The following is a 10,913-nucleotide window of genomic DNA, read 5'->3' on the forward strand; positions in this document are numbered from 1 at the left end:
CCTGCTCCTGGTCACCTGCAACACTCTACATCGTTGTCACTTCCTTCGCCAGCGACTGTAGCTGTAACCCCATGGGCATGCAATGCGCCCTCAGCATGGTGCCTCCCTGGAGCATCCTGGGTCATCACCAAATGAGAACTCCAGGGTACTTTTCATTTAATTCCTTCCCAATAAAACTTTCAACAAAATAAACCTTCCCTTCCCGTGTGCTTGTTTACAATGGCCAAGCCCACCCACCCATTCGAACACCCCCAGATGATCTGGCCCTCACTTGTCCAGAGGAAGAATCATGAAGATGTGGCTGTGCTTGACACGGGCTTGCACAATTCCCCAGCAATTAAAAAACCAACAATTTACAATGAGCTGCTTCCCATATTATTACCATATCTAGATGTCTCTTGTTTTATTCCTAATCACTACCACTGGCCCTTAATTTGATGTTTCAGATACAAGACATCAGAGATTTCCAGAGAGGAGAGAAAGAAAAACCACTTTTTCAACCACAGAGATCTCATCCTCAAAGGTATAAGTAAAAACCCTGTGTTGGTTTTTCCAATACTCCGTGAACATACGATGACGTTCAATTCCTTATACCTCTTCATTCCACTAAATTGCGAAGAGGTGGAGCATATGCTTTATGTTCAGTTTTTATGAATCACCTGGCTTTCTTTTTTATTTAAAGAAAAGAATCCAGATTAATTCCCCTTTTAAAAGGTTTTGGTTTGGGGGATTTAGGGTCTACTTTTACGCTGTAGCTACTACCATGAGCCACCTGAAGTTTAATTTCCATGTCATTAGCTTAAAAGACAGAATTTTGCTGTCATTAGTACATCTAAGACTTTTTCTTAGGTCATCAGTCACTGTTCAGGACGGAGACAGCATCTCTAGTCCTATGCTGTGAACCTCTTAGATCTAATGGAAAATGAACTTCTGATCAGAACTTTGGGTTACTGCCGCCTTTTCAAAAAAGTGCTAAGGGAATCTCTGACTTCCCCAGGGAAGGCAAAACCAGTACTGACTGGTAGGTATGCCGGCTTAAACAGTCCTCCCCAGATCTAGACATCGAACACTTGTACCATCCTAAAACAACAACTTAACAAAGGCATCCCCTTTTCACTTCCTGGCATTCTCCTTTAGAAATTCTGCTGCAACAAAACGCATGCCTCTAGACACAAGAACAATCTCTCCTACTGTCTCGATGTTCCATCCAAGGTCTATTTACCCTCATTAATTTTTCTTTTCTTTTCCTCAACCTGAAACCATCAGCTATGAGTCAGAGAATGATCATTAACTTTTACAGCTTCCATACACATCCACCTACTCACATTTGGGGAAAGAAGACTTGCAACATTGCCTGAGACCAAAATCTTCCATGAAAGAAAAGGGGGGGGGGGGGCGGGGTGGAAATCACTTCAAGAAAGCTATAGATGTAGGTCTATGGGGGGTGGGGGTAGGGGGTTACATTCATTGTTTTTCCACTTGGTACTGCAATCTGGTGCAAAAATAAAATAAAACTTCAACTTGGTTACAGTGATAGGCATTTCTGGGCTGATTTCTGAAGAAAAACGAGAAGATTTTCTTCAAACAGCAAAACATAATTAAAGTTCTTAAACTGGGGGGAAGGGGCGGGAGGGGGGACGAGATGAAGTGAATCAAGTTTCCTGCTCTTGTACGAAACACATTTCTAGCGTATAAAAACACGTGGGCTAAGGTGCTGAGACATGTTCCTAACACAGCATTTTTCATTAAAAGTTGCTACATTAACACTCTTAAAATGATGCCCTATCATTACTCCACTTAGCAGTCACAGCTCTGCAACTCATAACGAATTAATTTGCATTAATGTGGGTTTCATGTGTCCTTCCCTGGGTATGCCATTGTGATTTGGGCTTAATAAAACTGACAAGACAGTAACATAGTGCCTTTTATTTCACTTTCCAAAACAAACCAACCCACCCGAAGACCCACACAAATCCTCCCGATTTTTTAAGCATTTTGCTAATATATTTAGTACATCATAATTGGCCCAGCACGCAGGGACCTAGTTATCTTCTCAGTAAATATTTATAGCATCATTCTTTCCCATTCATTCTGCATTTTCTTGGAGAATCTCACTGTAGCCTACATCTGCAATTCATTGACTTTACAATTTACCACATGTTGGGATGGGAGAGGTCCTAGCTCCATTTGAATCACTACACAAATATGCAAGTGATTTATCGGTTTCAAACTGAAGGCTGCAAGAGAAGGGACTCCACTTTTCCTGAACATTACTTCTTCTGGCAGACCATGAACAATTACAGTTCGTACTAATTAAGCTCTGTAAATGTGCTGTGCCCTGCTAATGCCTACCAGGCCTCAAATTTATTTTCATGATGCCAAACTTTAGTGAGCAATTTTAACTCCTTCAGAGCTGATCCCACTAATAATAGCCCTTCCTGCCCCCATAAACAGAACTGTTTGGGGCTACTTCACGACAAAAAAAAAAAAAAAAAAGAAAAAGAAGAAGAAGAAAATATAACAGGCTGAATGACCAGCCCGAAATCAGATGTGCCTAAGGAAGAAAAACCTATCCTGGGAAAACCGAAGAACACCACGGCTGATAACCCGTTCATAGATCCCACAGCCCCATCTTTGTAATGAGCTGTTAAGGGATTCATATCTGTCCCTAAGGGCTAGTAAGTTTCTGCATTCCATTGATTAGAAAATAAAACCTTTCAGCCTCAGTCTTTAAATTTGGGCTGGGTGGAGGGAAGAATCCGGCCAGAAATGACAAAGCCATCAGCCCCCTTTCAAGACTTACCTATGCACCTCACAAACCCACTCCCCCTTTACCATGTGGTCCCTTTGTAACAGACACACTGGAACAGCCCACTTTTTAAAAAATAAATTAAAATCGTCAGGATAATTGGCCCCCACTCTCTCTCATCGGGGTCTCAACCACAGATGCCCCACCCCTAGACCCTCATACAAACAACTGATATGAAACATATCTGTTGCTAGATAGAGCATTTTAGGTGAGGAATGGATTGGAGCTACTCTATGCTGAGCAAAGCAATAGGTTTTCACAGCACCCCCCCCCCCCCACCATGGTACTCTCACTTCTCATAAGAAACTTCCAATTCCCAATTTCAACCAAGCCATTCCCCCGAGCGCAATTTTTTTCCCATCCTCTCATATTTTTTTCTAGACTTTCTTAAACAAGCATTTATGCTGCCTCCCTGGCTACTTTTCTGTTTCCTCCCCCCAGATAATAGTGCACTTTTCCCAAATGAGTGGTTTTCTCATCCCCAATGAAACCTGGAACTTTTTTTTTCTTATCCATTAAATTCCTTTAATCAACTCTCCTCACCCACCCAACTTTTTTTTTTTTTTTTTAAACCCTCACATTAACTAGTGTACTATGCAACGTGCGTATCTGCCCTTCCAGCTCAGTGGAACATCATATAAATTAAAGAGCCATCTCTCGTATCAGGTTTCTCTAAGTGTTCTGGGAAATATGCACAATATAGGCAACACAGTCCAAGGGGAAGAAAAAAAAAAAAAAGAATGAAAGAGAGTGAGAAAGGAAAAAAAGGAAAAAGGAGAAACCAGAAGACAAGGAGAAAGATGCAAACAGCTAGAGCAACTTTGCTTTTGAAAAAGGCATTTGTGCAGAGCCCCCACTGAATTTCCATCCCTGAAAGTGCTCTTTATAAATGTGTATAACAATAGCCTAGAGGAAAAAGTACAAGTCAGCTGCCAAAGGAGAGGGTGTCTGTCTCAGTAAGCTCAGATTGTAGAGGTGGGGGTCACGGAAGGGGGAGGGCAGCATCTGAGATGGGCTCCCCCCCACCCTGCCCCCCCATCTCCCTGCTTATAATTAGTGAGAGAAATTTGAGCTACTGCCAATGTCTGCGGACCTTGAATATTATAAGGCCAACGTGGCGTCAAATATCTTAACATTCATAAGTGTTATGGGCTGTAAATAAAGCCTGTGGATTTATGACCCAGTGGCGCTTGCCAGCAAAGGACTGGGGCACATTTCTTTCAGCAGACCTGTCGAGGTGCAAGTTTGCCTTTGGTTGTAAAATTAACCATTTCCTTCACAAATGTGCTCAATTATAAGTCAGAGCTGAAGATTTACTTACACGGGTGCCAATATTCCCTCGCAGGAGAGACTCAGACGCCCACATTACACACCCCTTCAAAAAGAAAAGCCTCCAAGAATTGATTCGCCCCTCCTTTCAAAACTTCTGAAATGTGTCACCTTAGAACAGTTATAAACGTGGGTTACAGATATTATCTAAGGCCACTTACCAAGAGTAAAAAGCTTACACCTACCTCCTTGGAAAGTGCTTATTTATTTGGCAGCTCCAAGGTTTAAAAAACAAAACAAAACAAGAAAAGGAATAAATCACTCCTTGCCTGCAGCCCCGTCCCTTCCCCCAATATAATGTCATCTACTTCCTGTGTAGGAGAGAGCTTCGGCTAAATCCAGGTTGTCTCATACTTAACTGCCAATAAACCAACTTCCACATAACTTCCAGACAGCTGGGGAAGAGGTCCTCGGAGTTTTAGTCATGGTCCAGAAACACGCGTCCACACAAAAATTTGCAGCTGTCCTTTCTCTACAGTGCATTTTTAATGTGATTCGGGGGCCCCTGTTGTGAAACATCTGACAAAATGTAAAATCCTCTTAGATACCTTCTCCTTTACCCACTGTGCATGTGTAAGAGAAGTTGCACCCGGATTTCCCAACCAAGGAAAATCTAGGCACTTTTTGCATGCACACAAGCACCTCGTGGGATGTGTGGAGGCATTCAAAACCTGCAAAGGCTTCTACTGTAATCTTTGAAAGCACAGCCTCTGGTGCAACTATTAAAATGCTAGTTTTCTAAAGCAAATATTTTTTTAATGGCGCGCAGAACTGCAGTTATCCTGCGCTGCGAACAGAACAGCATTCTTGATTTGCCAGCCCCCGGAAACCTTCCTGTAACTTTTTCACAGCTTGCTAAGAAACAGAAAGCTGACCAGCTTCCAGCAGTGACTCTAAATGAAATCCGTATCAGTAAAACTAAAATCAAGGTGGAAGACTCCTGGCAAGAACCGGGATCGTCTGCCTCCAAATCTTTTCTCAATCAGATAGGGGGCATCAGTAAAAGCTACTTCCCTTAAGCAGTCCAAAGTTCCCAAAAACACTTCTTCCAGATAAGCACTTCAGCCCGCCCCCCACCCCCCCACTGCCTAATAGCTTGTTTCTGGGGGTTCAGAAAGCTTTAATTTCAACAAACTGCAAAGCGCTGGCATATTAAATTTATAATCATTAAAATATGACTTATGGGGTGAATGTTGAGCCCATAATCCATACTGCAGACATTAAACCCCAACCTATAAAGATTAGCACAGAATTAATACTGTTGCACTGAGATTGGAATCTAAACATGTTCGCCATAAATATTTCTGAAGGAGATGAAAAACAATTAGCATAAATACCAAAGAAGGGCAAGAACACCTGTTCTTTTTCAGGGCGATAAGCATTTTATTGTTCTCTATTTAAAATGTAATGACCTGTGTAATTACAGTAATATTACATTGTTATGTAGGGGCTTGGAATGTCACACTTTGAAAAGTGTTGTCAAAACAATCAGGGGTAAAGGTGGGGGGTGGGGGGACAAGCAGGGAAGGACCACCATTAACCCTTCACACTCTAAGGTCTAAATCTTTTGTATTAGAAAGGATTATGTTGTTTGAGTGAGGAAAAAAACATCCATTTTTCACAAGCCAGAAAGGGAAGTTGTTTGCCGGGCTAAATAAAACCCCAATGAATAGGCCCCTCTCGGTTTCTTTTAAATGCTGGATTCCAAGTTCAAAAATGAATTCAAGATGCTGCTTATTTATTTGTTCAACCTAGTAGCAAACAGCTCAGTTAAAAAGCAACTAACTTTGGGATAAAAGGGAGATGTGAGAGCTCTAATAATCAAGTCCTAAAAAGAAATCTCAAACCTAACAAGAATCCCGACCACCCTATTCCTACTTCTCCTTTGGCAAGAGGGAGAAAGAACCGTGAAACTACTTTTTCCTATCAACTTTAATATGGTAACAATACTCTTATCTTTAGTATACAAATGTTACCACAGTTCTAATATTTGCTGTTCTATCACTTCCCATCAACTTCACTAGATCTCTCTCCCTAATGTAGTTTTGTATTCGAATCTGTCTTTTTAAAAGCCATTCCTATTACTGTATCAAAGACTAAATTAATGTTATGCAGAAAGCTTTGTCGTTTTAAAATAAAATTATTACTATCGAGCTTTACGGCGTCTTCGGCAATTAAAGCATTATTCTTGAGATAATGTATTATTCATCATAGCTGATTTAACGATACTCCTCAATTCTTTACATTCTTAAATAGAAAAGCAGGAATCAGGGATCCAAAGAGTTGGCTTTTTTAAAGGATGCAGCTGCTCACAGGTACACTAATAAGGAACAGAAACCGTAGCAAAAACACCACCACCAAGGAGGGTCGGGTAAAGAAGAAAGCATACAGCTAGTTTGTCTTTACACCTTGCCCTCAAAAACACACTCTATGAAGCACTGAGAATTTCAGATGAGCATGAAAAGACCCCTATCTTGCCTATAGATGCCCTCGGCAGCTGTATCAAATCTGGAATTGCAAGCCGGCCCTCTGATCGAAGACGTCAGGAGTGACACGCAACAGCCTCCCGTCCCCATTTCTATCGCTCTGCTTACTGGCCTAAATAAATAACTTTAATTTTGGAGCACAGAGCCTAACCCAGGTAACAGAGAGGAAGGAGGAAGGGGCAGTTACACACAAAGATGTCTGTTGGTGTTTGACATGCAAATCTCAAAACTGCCTACTGAGTTCAGAAATGTCCTCTCCTACTCAATCTGATGTCACAGCACAAGGCCACCCGCTACGTCCACAATTAAAATAACTAGAGCGGTCTATTCCTATAATGCCCACAAAGGGGACCGAGGGTTGGGAGCCTTCCTTTTCGCACCGGGAAATCATTTATTTGCCTTTAACAATTTCCCTGTTTCCTAATTACAGCACAGCACAACTGTGTTCAAGTTTCAGGCGACAGTATGGCAAGACTGCCAGCGGGTCAGACCCGGAGTTTGCAAAAGACTCAAGAAGGCCAAGAAGCCCGCCATCAAGGCTCAACATTCAGATGGCCTTTCTGATGGCGAAGTGGGTTTTTTAAATAATACCAGGGAGGAATCCATCGAAGGGGGAGGGGAGGAGAGTAGGAAATTCTCAGGGTTACTTTGGAATGCGGCTTGGTCGGGTTGGTTGGGACACAAACCCTCTGATTCTGAGCCGAATGCTCGGGTTTTAAGATGAGCTCTACTACGAAACCGGACAGAGCCTCTCCCTGCAGCTGCAACCCCACAGCCCGGCCCCTGCGGCCTGAGAGCGGGCCCTGCAGGAGGAGGTCGGGCTGAACCGCTCTACCAGCTTCCCAAGCCTGCAGAAGCCTGGGTACAGGGAAGGGGGGGGGGGGGGATAATTATTTCTCTTTCCTAGCCATAAAAAATGACCGGTCTAGCATGCCCTTGCCCTTTTTTGCCAGGCCCAAAAAACAAGTAAAACCTGATAGTTAATATTTTAATGCTTAAAAACACTTGTAGATCGGATCGGCTCCCGACCGGCAAGCCCTCGCTCGGCCATTAGCACCGAATCCACGGCTGCTGAACACTGGATACAGGATTTCAAATTGCTACCTCGAGTTACCGAAAAATACAGAAGTCGTGTGTGTAAATAAGGAGTGTGGGGGGGGGGGGAGTGGGGGGAAACCAAAACCAGAAAAGGTGCAAAATGACAATCCCGGGAAACGAGGCACAAATGTCCAGAGGGTTGCTTCTAGAGATTGGCAATCCAGGCTTTTTAGAGAAGGGTGGGATTGGGGGCCTGGAGGGGAGGTGGTGGAGGGGAGGGGGGCAGTTTGAGGGAGGGGTTCAGGGCGAGGGCAGGGGGCAGCGGCCGGTCGGGGAAAGGGGATGCGCCCTATTAACAAACGTCGGGGGTGGGCGCGGAACGCAAGCTGCGGGAAAGCACCCGCGAAGCCGGGCACCCGGTGCCGCCCTGGGGGCCCCCAAAGTTGGGTGGCCCGCGGGCGGCAGCCCACTCCCGTGAAGGGGAGGCGCCCTGGGCCTCCCTGACCCTCTGCACACCCCTGGGGCCGGCAAACCCTAGTCTCTGCGCCCCCAGGGCCCACTGAGGGCCTTCTTGGAAGCTGGCGAACGCAGACCCGGCTCCAAACCCCGAGGCACCAAAATTCCCTAGAAATGCATCGAAGCGGCTCGGAGGAGGCCCTCCCCGGCTGCACTCACGCCGAGGGGCCGGTCACAGGGCCTCCCCGCTCGGCGCGGCCCAGGAGAGCCCGCAGCCAGCGCGCCGGGCCGCCGAGCCCGCCACCGCGCCCAGGGCGCTCCCGACCCCGCGGGGCTGCGGCGCAGAGAGGCAGCCCAGGGCCCCCCGAGTGTGCAGGGGCGCCGGCCTGGGGAGCGTGACCTTGGGGGGAGGGGCGGGGAGGGGGCTGCGAGCCAGCGAACGCCCCTAGAAAGCTCGATAAAGCAGCAGCCGAGGGCGCCGAGGCGCTCCTGCAGGGCCCCGGGCTCCGCGCGCTCCCCGCTCCGCGTCCAACGCCTGCGGGGCCACCGCGGTCCGCCCGCGCGCAGGGCGCAGCCCGCCGGCCCCGGCCCGGGCCCGGCCCCGGCCCCGGCCCGGCCCGGCGGCGGCAGCCAAGGGGTTAACCGGGGAAAACCCAAGACGCCGCCGAAGAGGGAAGGAAGAGAGAGGGAGAGAGAGGGAGAGGGCGCAAAGAAAGAGCCACACAGTCCTCTTCCCAGGGTGAAGAAACAAACACCACCGCCGCAGGGGGAGGGGGACTCAGAGCGCAAAAAAAAAAAAAAAAAAAAAAAAAAGTTGTCTTCTCTTCTCCTCCCCCCCCGGCCCGCCCTCCCACCAACCAACAAAGCCCTGCTTGGAAAGGAAGGTTCCCAACATCACGAGGCAGCAAACTGAAAGCAAGAACATGGCGAAGTGCAAACAAATCCAGTCCACAAAAGGCAGAAAAGTTTGGAGAGTTTCGGGCCGCCTGGCGCGAGCGGGGGAGGGGAGCGGGGGAGGGGGAGGAGGGCGGGGGGCGGGGAGGGAGCGAGGGGGGGCGGGGGAGGGGGGGGGGGAGGGGGCGGGGCCGGGCCGGGGGCAGGGCAGGGGCCGCATGCGGGGGCGGGGGGGCCGCGCGCGGAGGCACTTACGGTTCGGGCGGTGGGCGAGAGCGATCCGTTGGGGAGGTAGGGGCTCGTCAGGTCGGGGATCATGATGAAGGGGTAGCCGGGGGTACGGGGGCCCCTTGAAGAGCCCTCCATCTTGCCTCTTGGCCGCTAACATGGCGGGGCGGCGAGGGGACGGCGGCGGCCGCGGCCGGGGGGGAGAGAGCGAGGAGAAACTTTTTAGAAAGTGCCCGGAGTCCGGGGGCGCCCCCGGCAGGGCCTGCGCGGGGCGGCGGGGCCGGGGCCGGGCCGGGCCGGGCCGGCGGGGCGCGCGCGGGGCTGGGCGCGGGGGGGCGGGGCGCGCGGGGCTGGCGGGGGGCGCGCGGGGGGGCGGCGGGGGGCGGCTGCGGGGGCGGCTGCGGGGCGCGCGGGGCGTACTCACCTTCTTCAAACTTTCCCGGGATTTATCTCGGAAACTTTCGGAGCGAGGCGGAGGCCGTCTTTCCGCCTTCCCGGAGGGGTGGAGGTGGGGAGGGCGAGGGGCAAACGCCACGCAGAGGGGTGGGGGAGAAGGGGGAGACAGAGGAGCGCAGGGGTGGGGGTCCGGGGGTGGGGGTGGGGGTGGGGGTGGGGGGGGCAGAGAAAACAGGGTTACAAGTTTGCGGGCGGTGCCCGGCCCGGCCCGGCCCGCGCCCGGCCGCCCGCGCCCGGCCCGGCCCCGCCGCGCTGCCCTCCGGCTCCGCCGCGCCCGGCCCGGGGAGCGGGCTCCGGACCCCGCCAGCCCGAGGGGCTTCTCCTACCTCGGAATCGGAGGAGCTGTTTTGATTCGTTTCTGATTCATTGACTAGAGACGATTTGACATCAGCTAAATCCCTCTCCGCCGAGGAGTTTTCGGAGCTCTTCTCCTCCTGCTCGCCCTCGTCTTTGAAGGAAATCAGTTCGTCGTTGGCGCCTAGGTCATCTCCTCCACCGCCGTTCAGCTGCGGCATTTTTTTTTCACCCACGAGCAGCAATTTTGGAAGAAAAATGAAGGGAGGAAGAAAAGCCAAAAAAAAAAAAATAATGATAATAATAATACCCCCGAAAAGTTTGCTTCCCTCCCCCCCCAAAAAAAAAAAAAAAAAAAAAAACGTTGCAAGAAAAAGACGAGTCAAGGTGAACTTTTTTTTTTTTTTTTCCTCCTGCTTTGGGGTCTTTTTCTTCTGGGGAGGGAAAGAGGGAGAAGGGGAGGGGAAAAGGGGGGGAGATCTTCTGCACGCGTGAGTTTGGGTTTTCTTTTTTCTCTCGTTCCCAAGGATCCGATCAATGTGCAAAAAAATAATAAATAAAAAGGGGGGTAAAAAAAAAAAAAACACACCACAACAACCAAGAAGTCAGATATAAAGAGCAAGGGGGGGGAAGCCGAAGATACAGGAGGAGCTCGTGCCGCTCGGATTTGAGTGAGTTGAAGTTAGACTGGGAGCTTTTCAGTTCAAAGGCGGCGCTGATTGACAGATAGAAAAAGGGGGATCGAAATCCGGAGGAACGGGAGTAGTCTGGGAGCGGAGATTATTGACAGGGCGAGAGGAACACACTCGCTTAATGAGATGCCGGGGGGGCCGGGGCCGGGCGGGTGACGTGTGCATAAATAAACAGCCGGGGTGGGCGGGGCGGGGGCGGCCAACAATGATCCTTTCGGGCGGGCCGGGAGA

The 10,913-nt window shown here is 49.3% G+C and overlaps 1 protein-coding gene across 17 annotated transcripts in view; it reads right to left on the minus strand.

Moving 5' to 3' along the window:
- TCF7L2 (transcription factor 7 like 2) overlaps positions 1-10,809 on the minus strand; it is a 199,448-nt gene extending 188,639 nt beyond the window's left edge. For 7 of the 17 annotated variants that reach the window (XM_077877603.1, XM_077877596.1, XM_077877612.1 and 4 more), the window contains exons 1-2: positions 10,023-10,806; positions 9,268-9,393 (exon numbers count right to left, since the gene is read on the minus strand). In XM_077877603.1, coding sequence (XP_077733729.1) covers positions 9,268-9,393; positions 10,023-10,211 — 315 coding nt within the window. In that variant the 5' untranslated portion in view covers positions 10,212-10,806. Of the gene's footprint in view, positions 1-9,267; positions 9,394-10,022 lie in introns of all 17 variants that reach the window. The other 10 variants (XM_077877594.1, XM_077877599.1, XM_077877600.1 and 7 more) reach the window with 4 other exon arrangements.
- Positions 10,810-10,913: the final 104 nt, after the last annotated feature.

Source organism: Canis aureus, chromosome 29 (genome assembly GCF_053574225.1).
Source record: "Canis aureus isolate CA01 chromosome 29, VMU_Caureus_v.1.0, whole genome shotgun sequence".
Taxonomy (NCBI): Eukaryota; Metazoa; Chordata; class Mammalia; order Carnivora; family Canidae; genus Canis; species Canis aureus.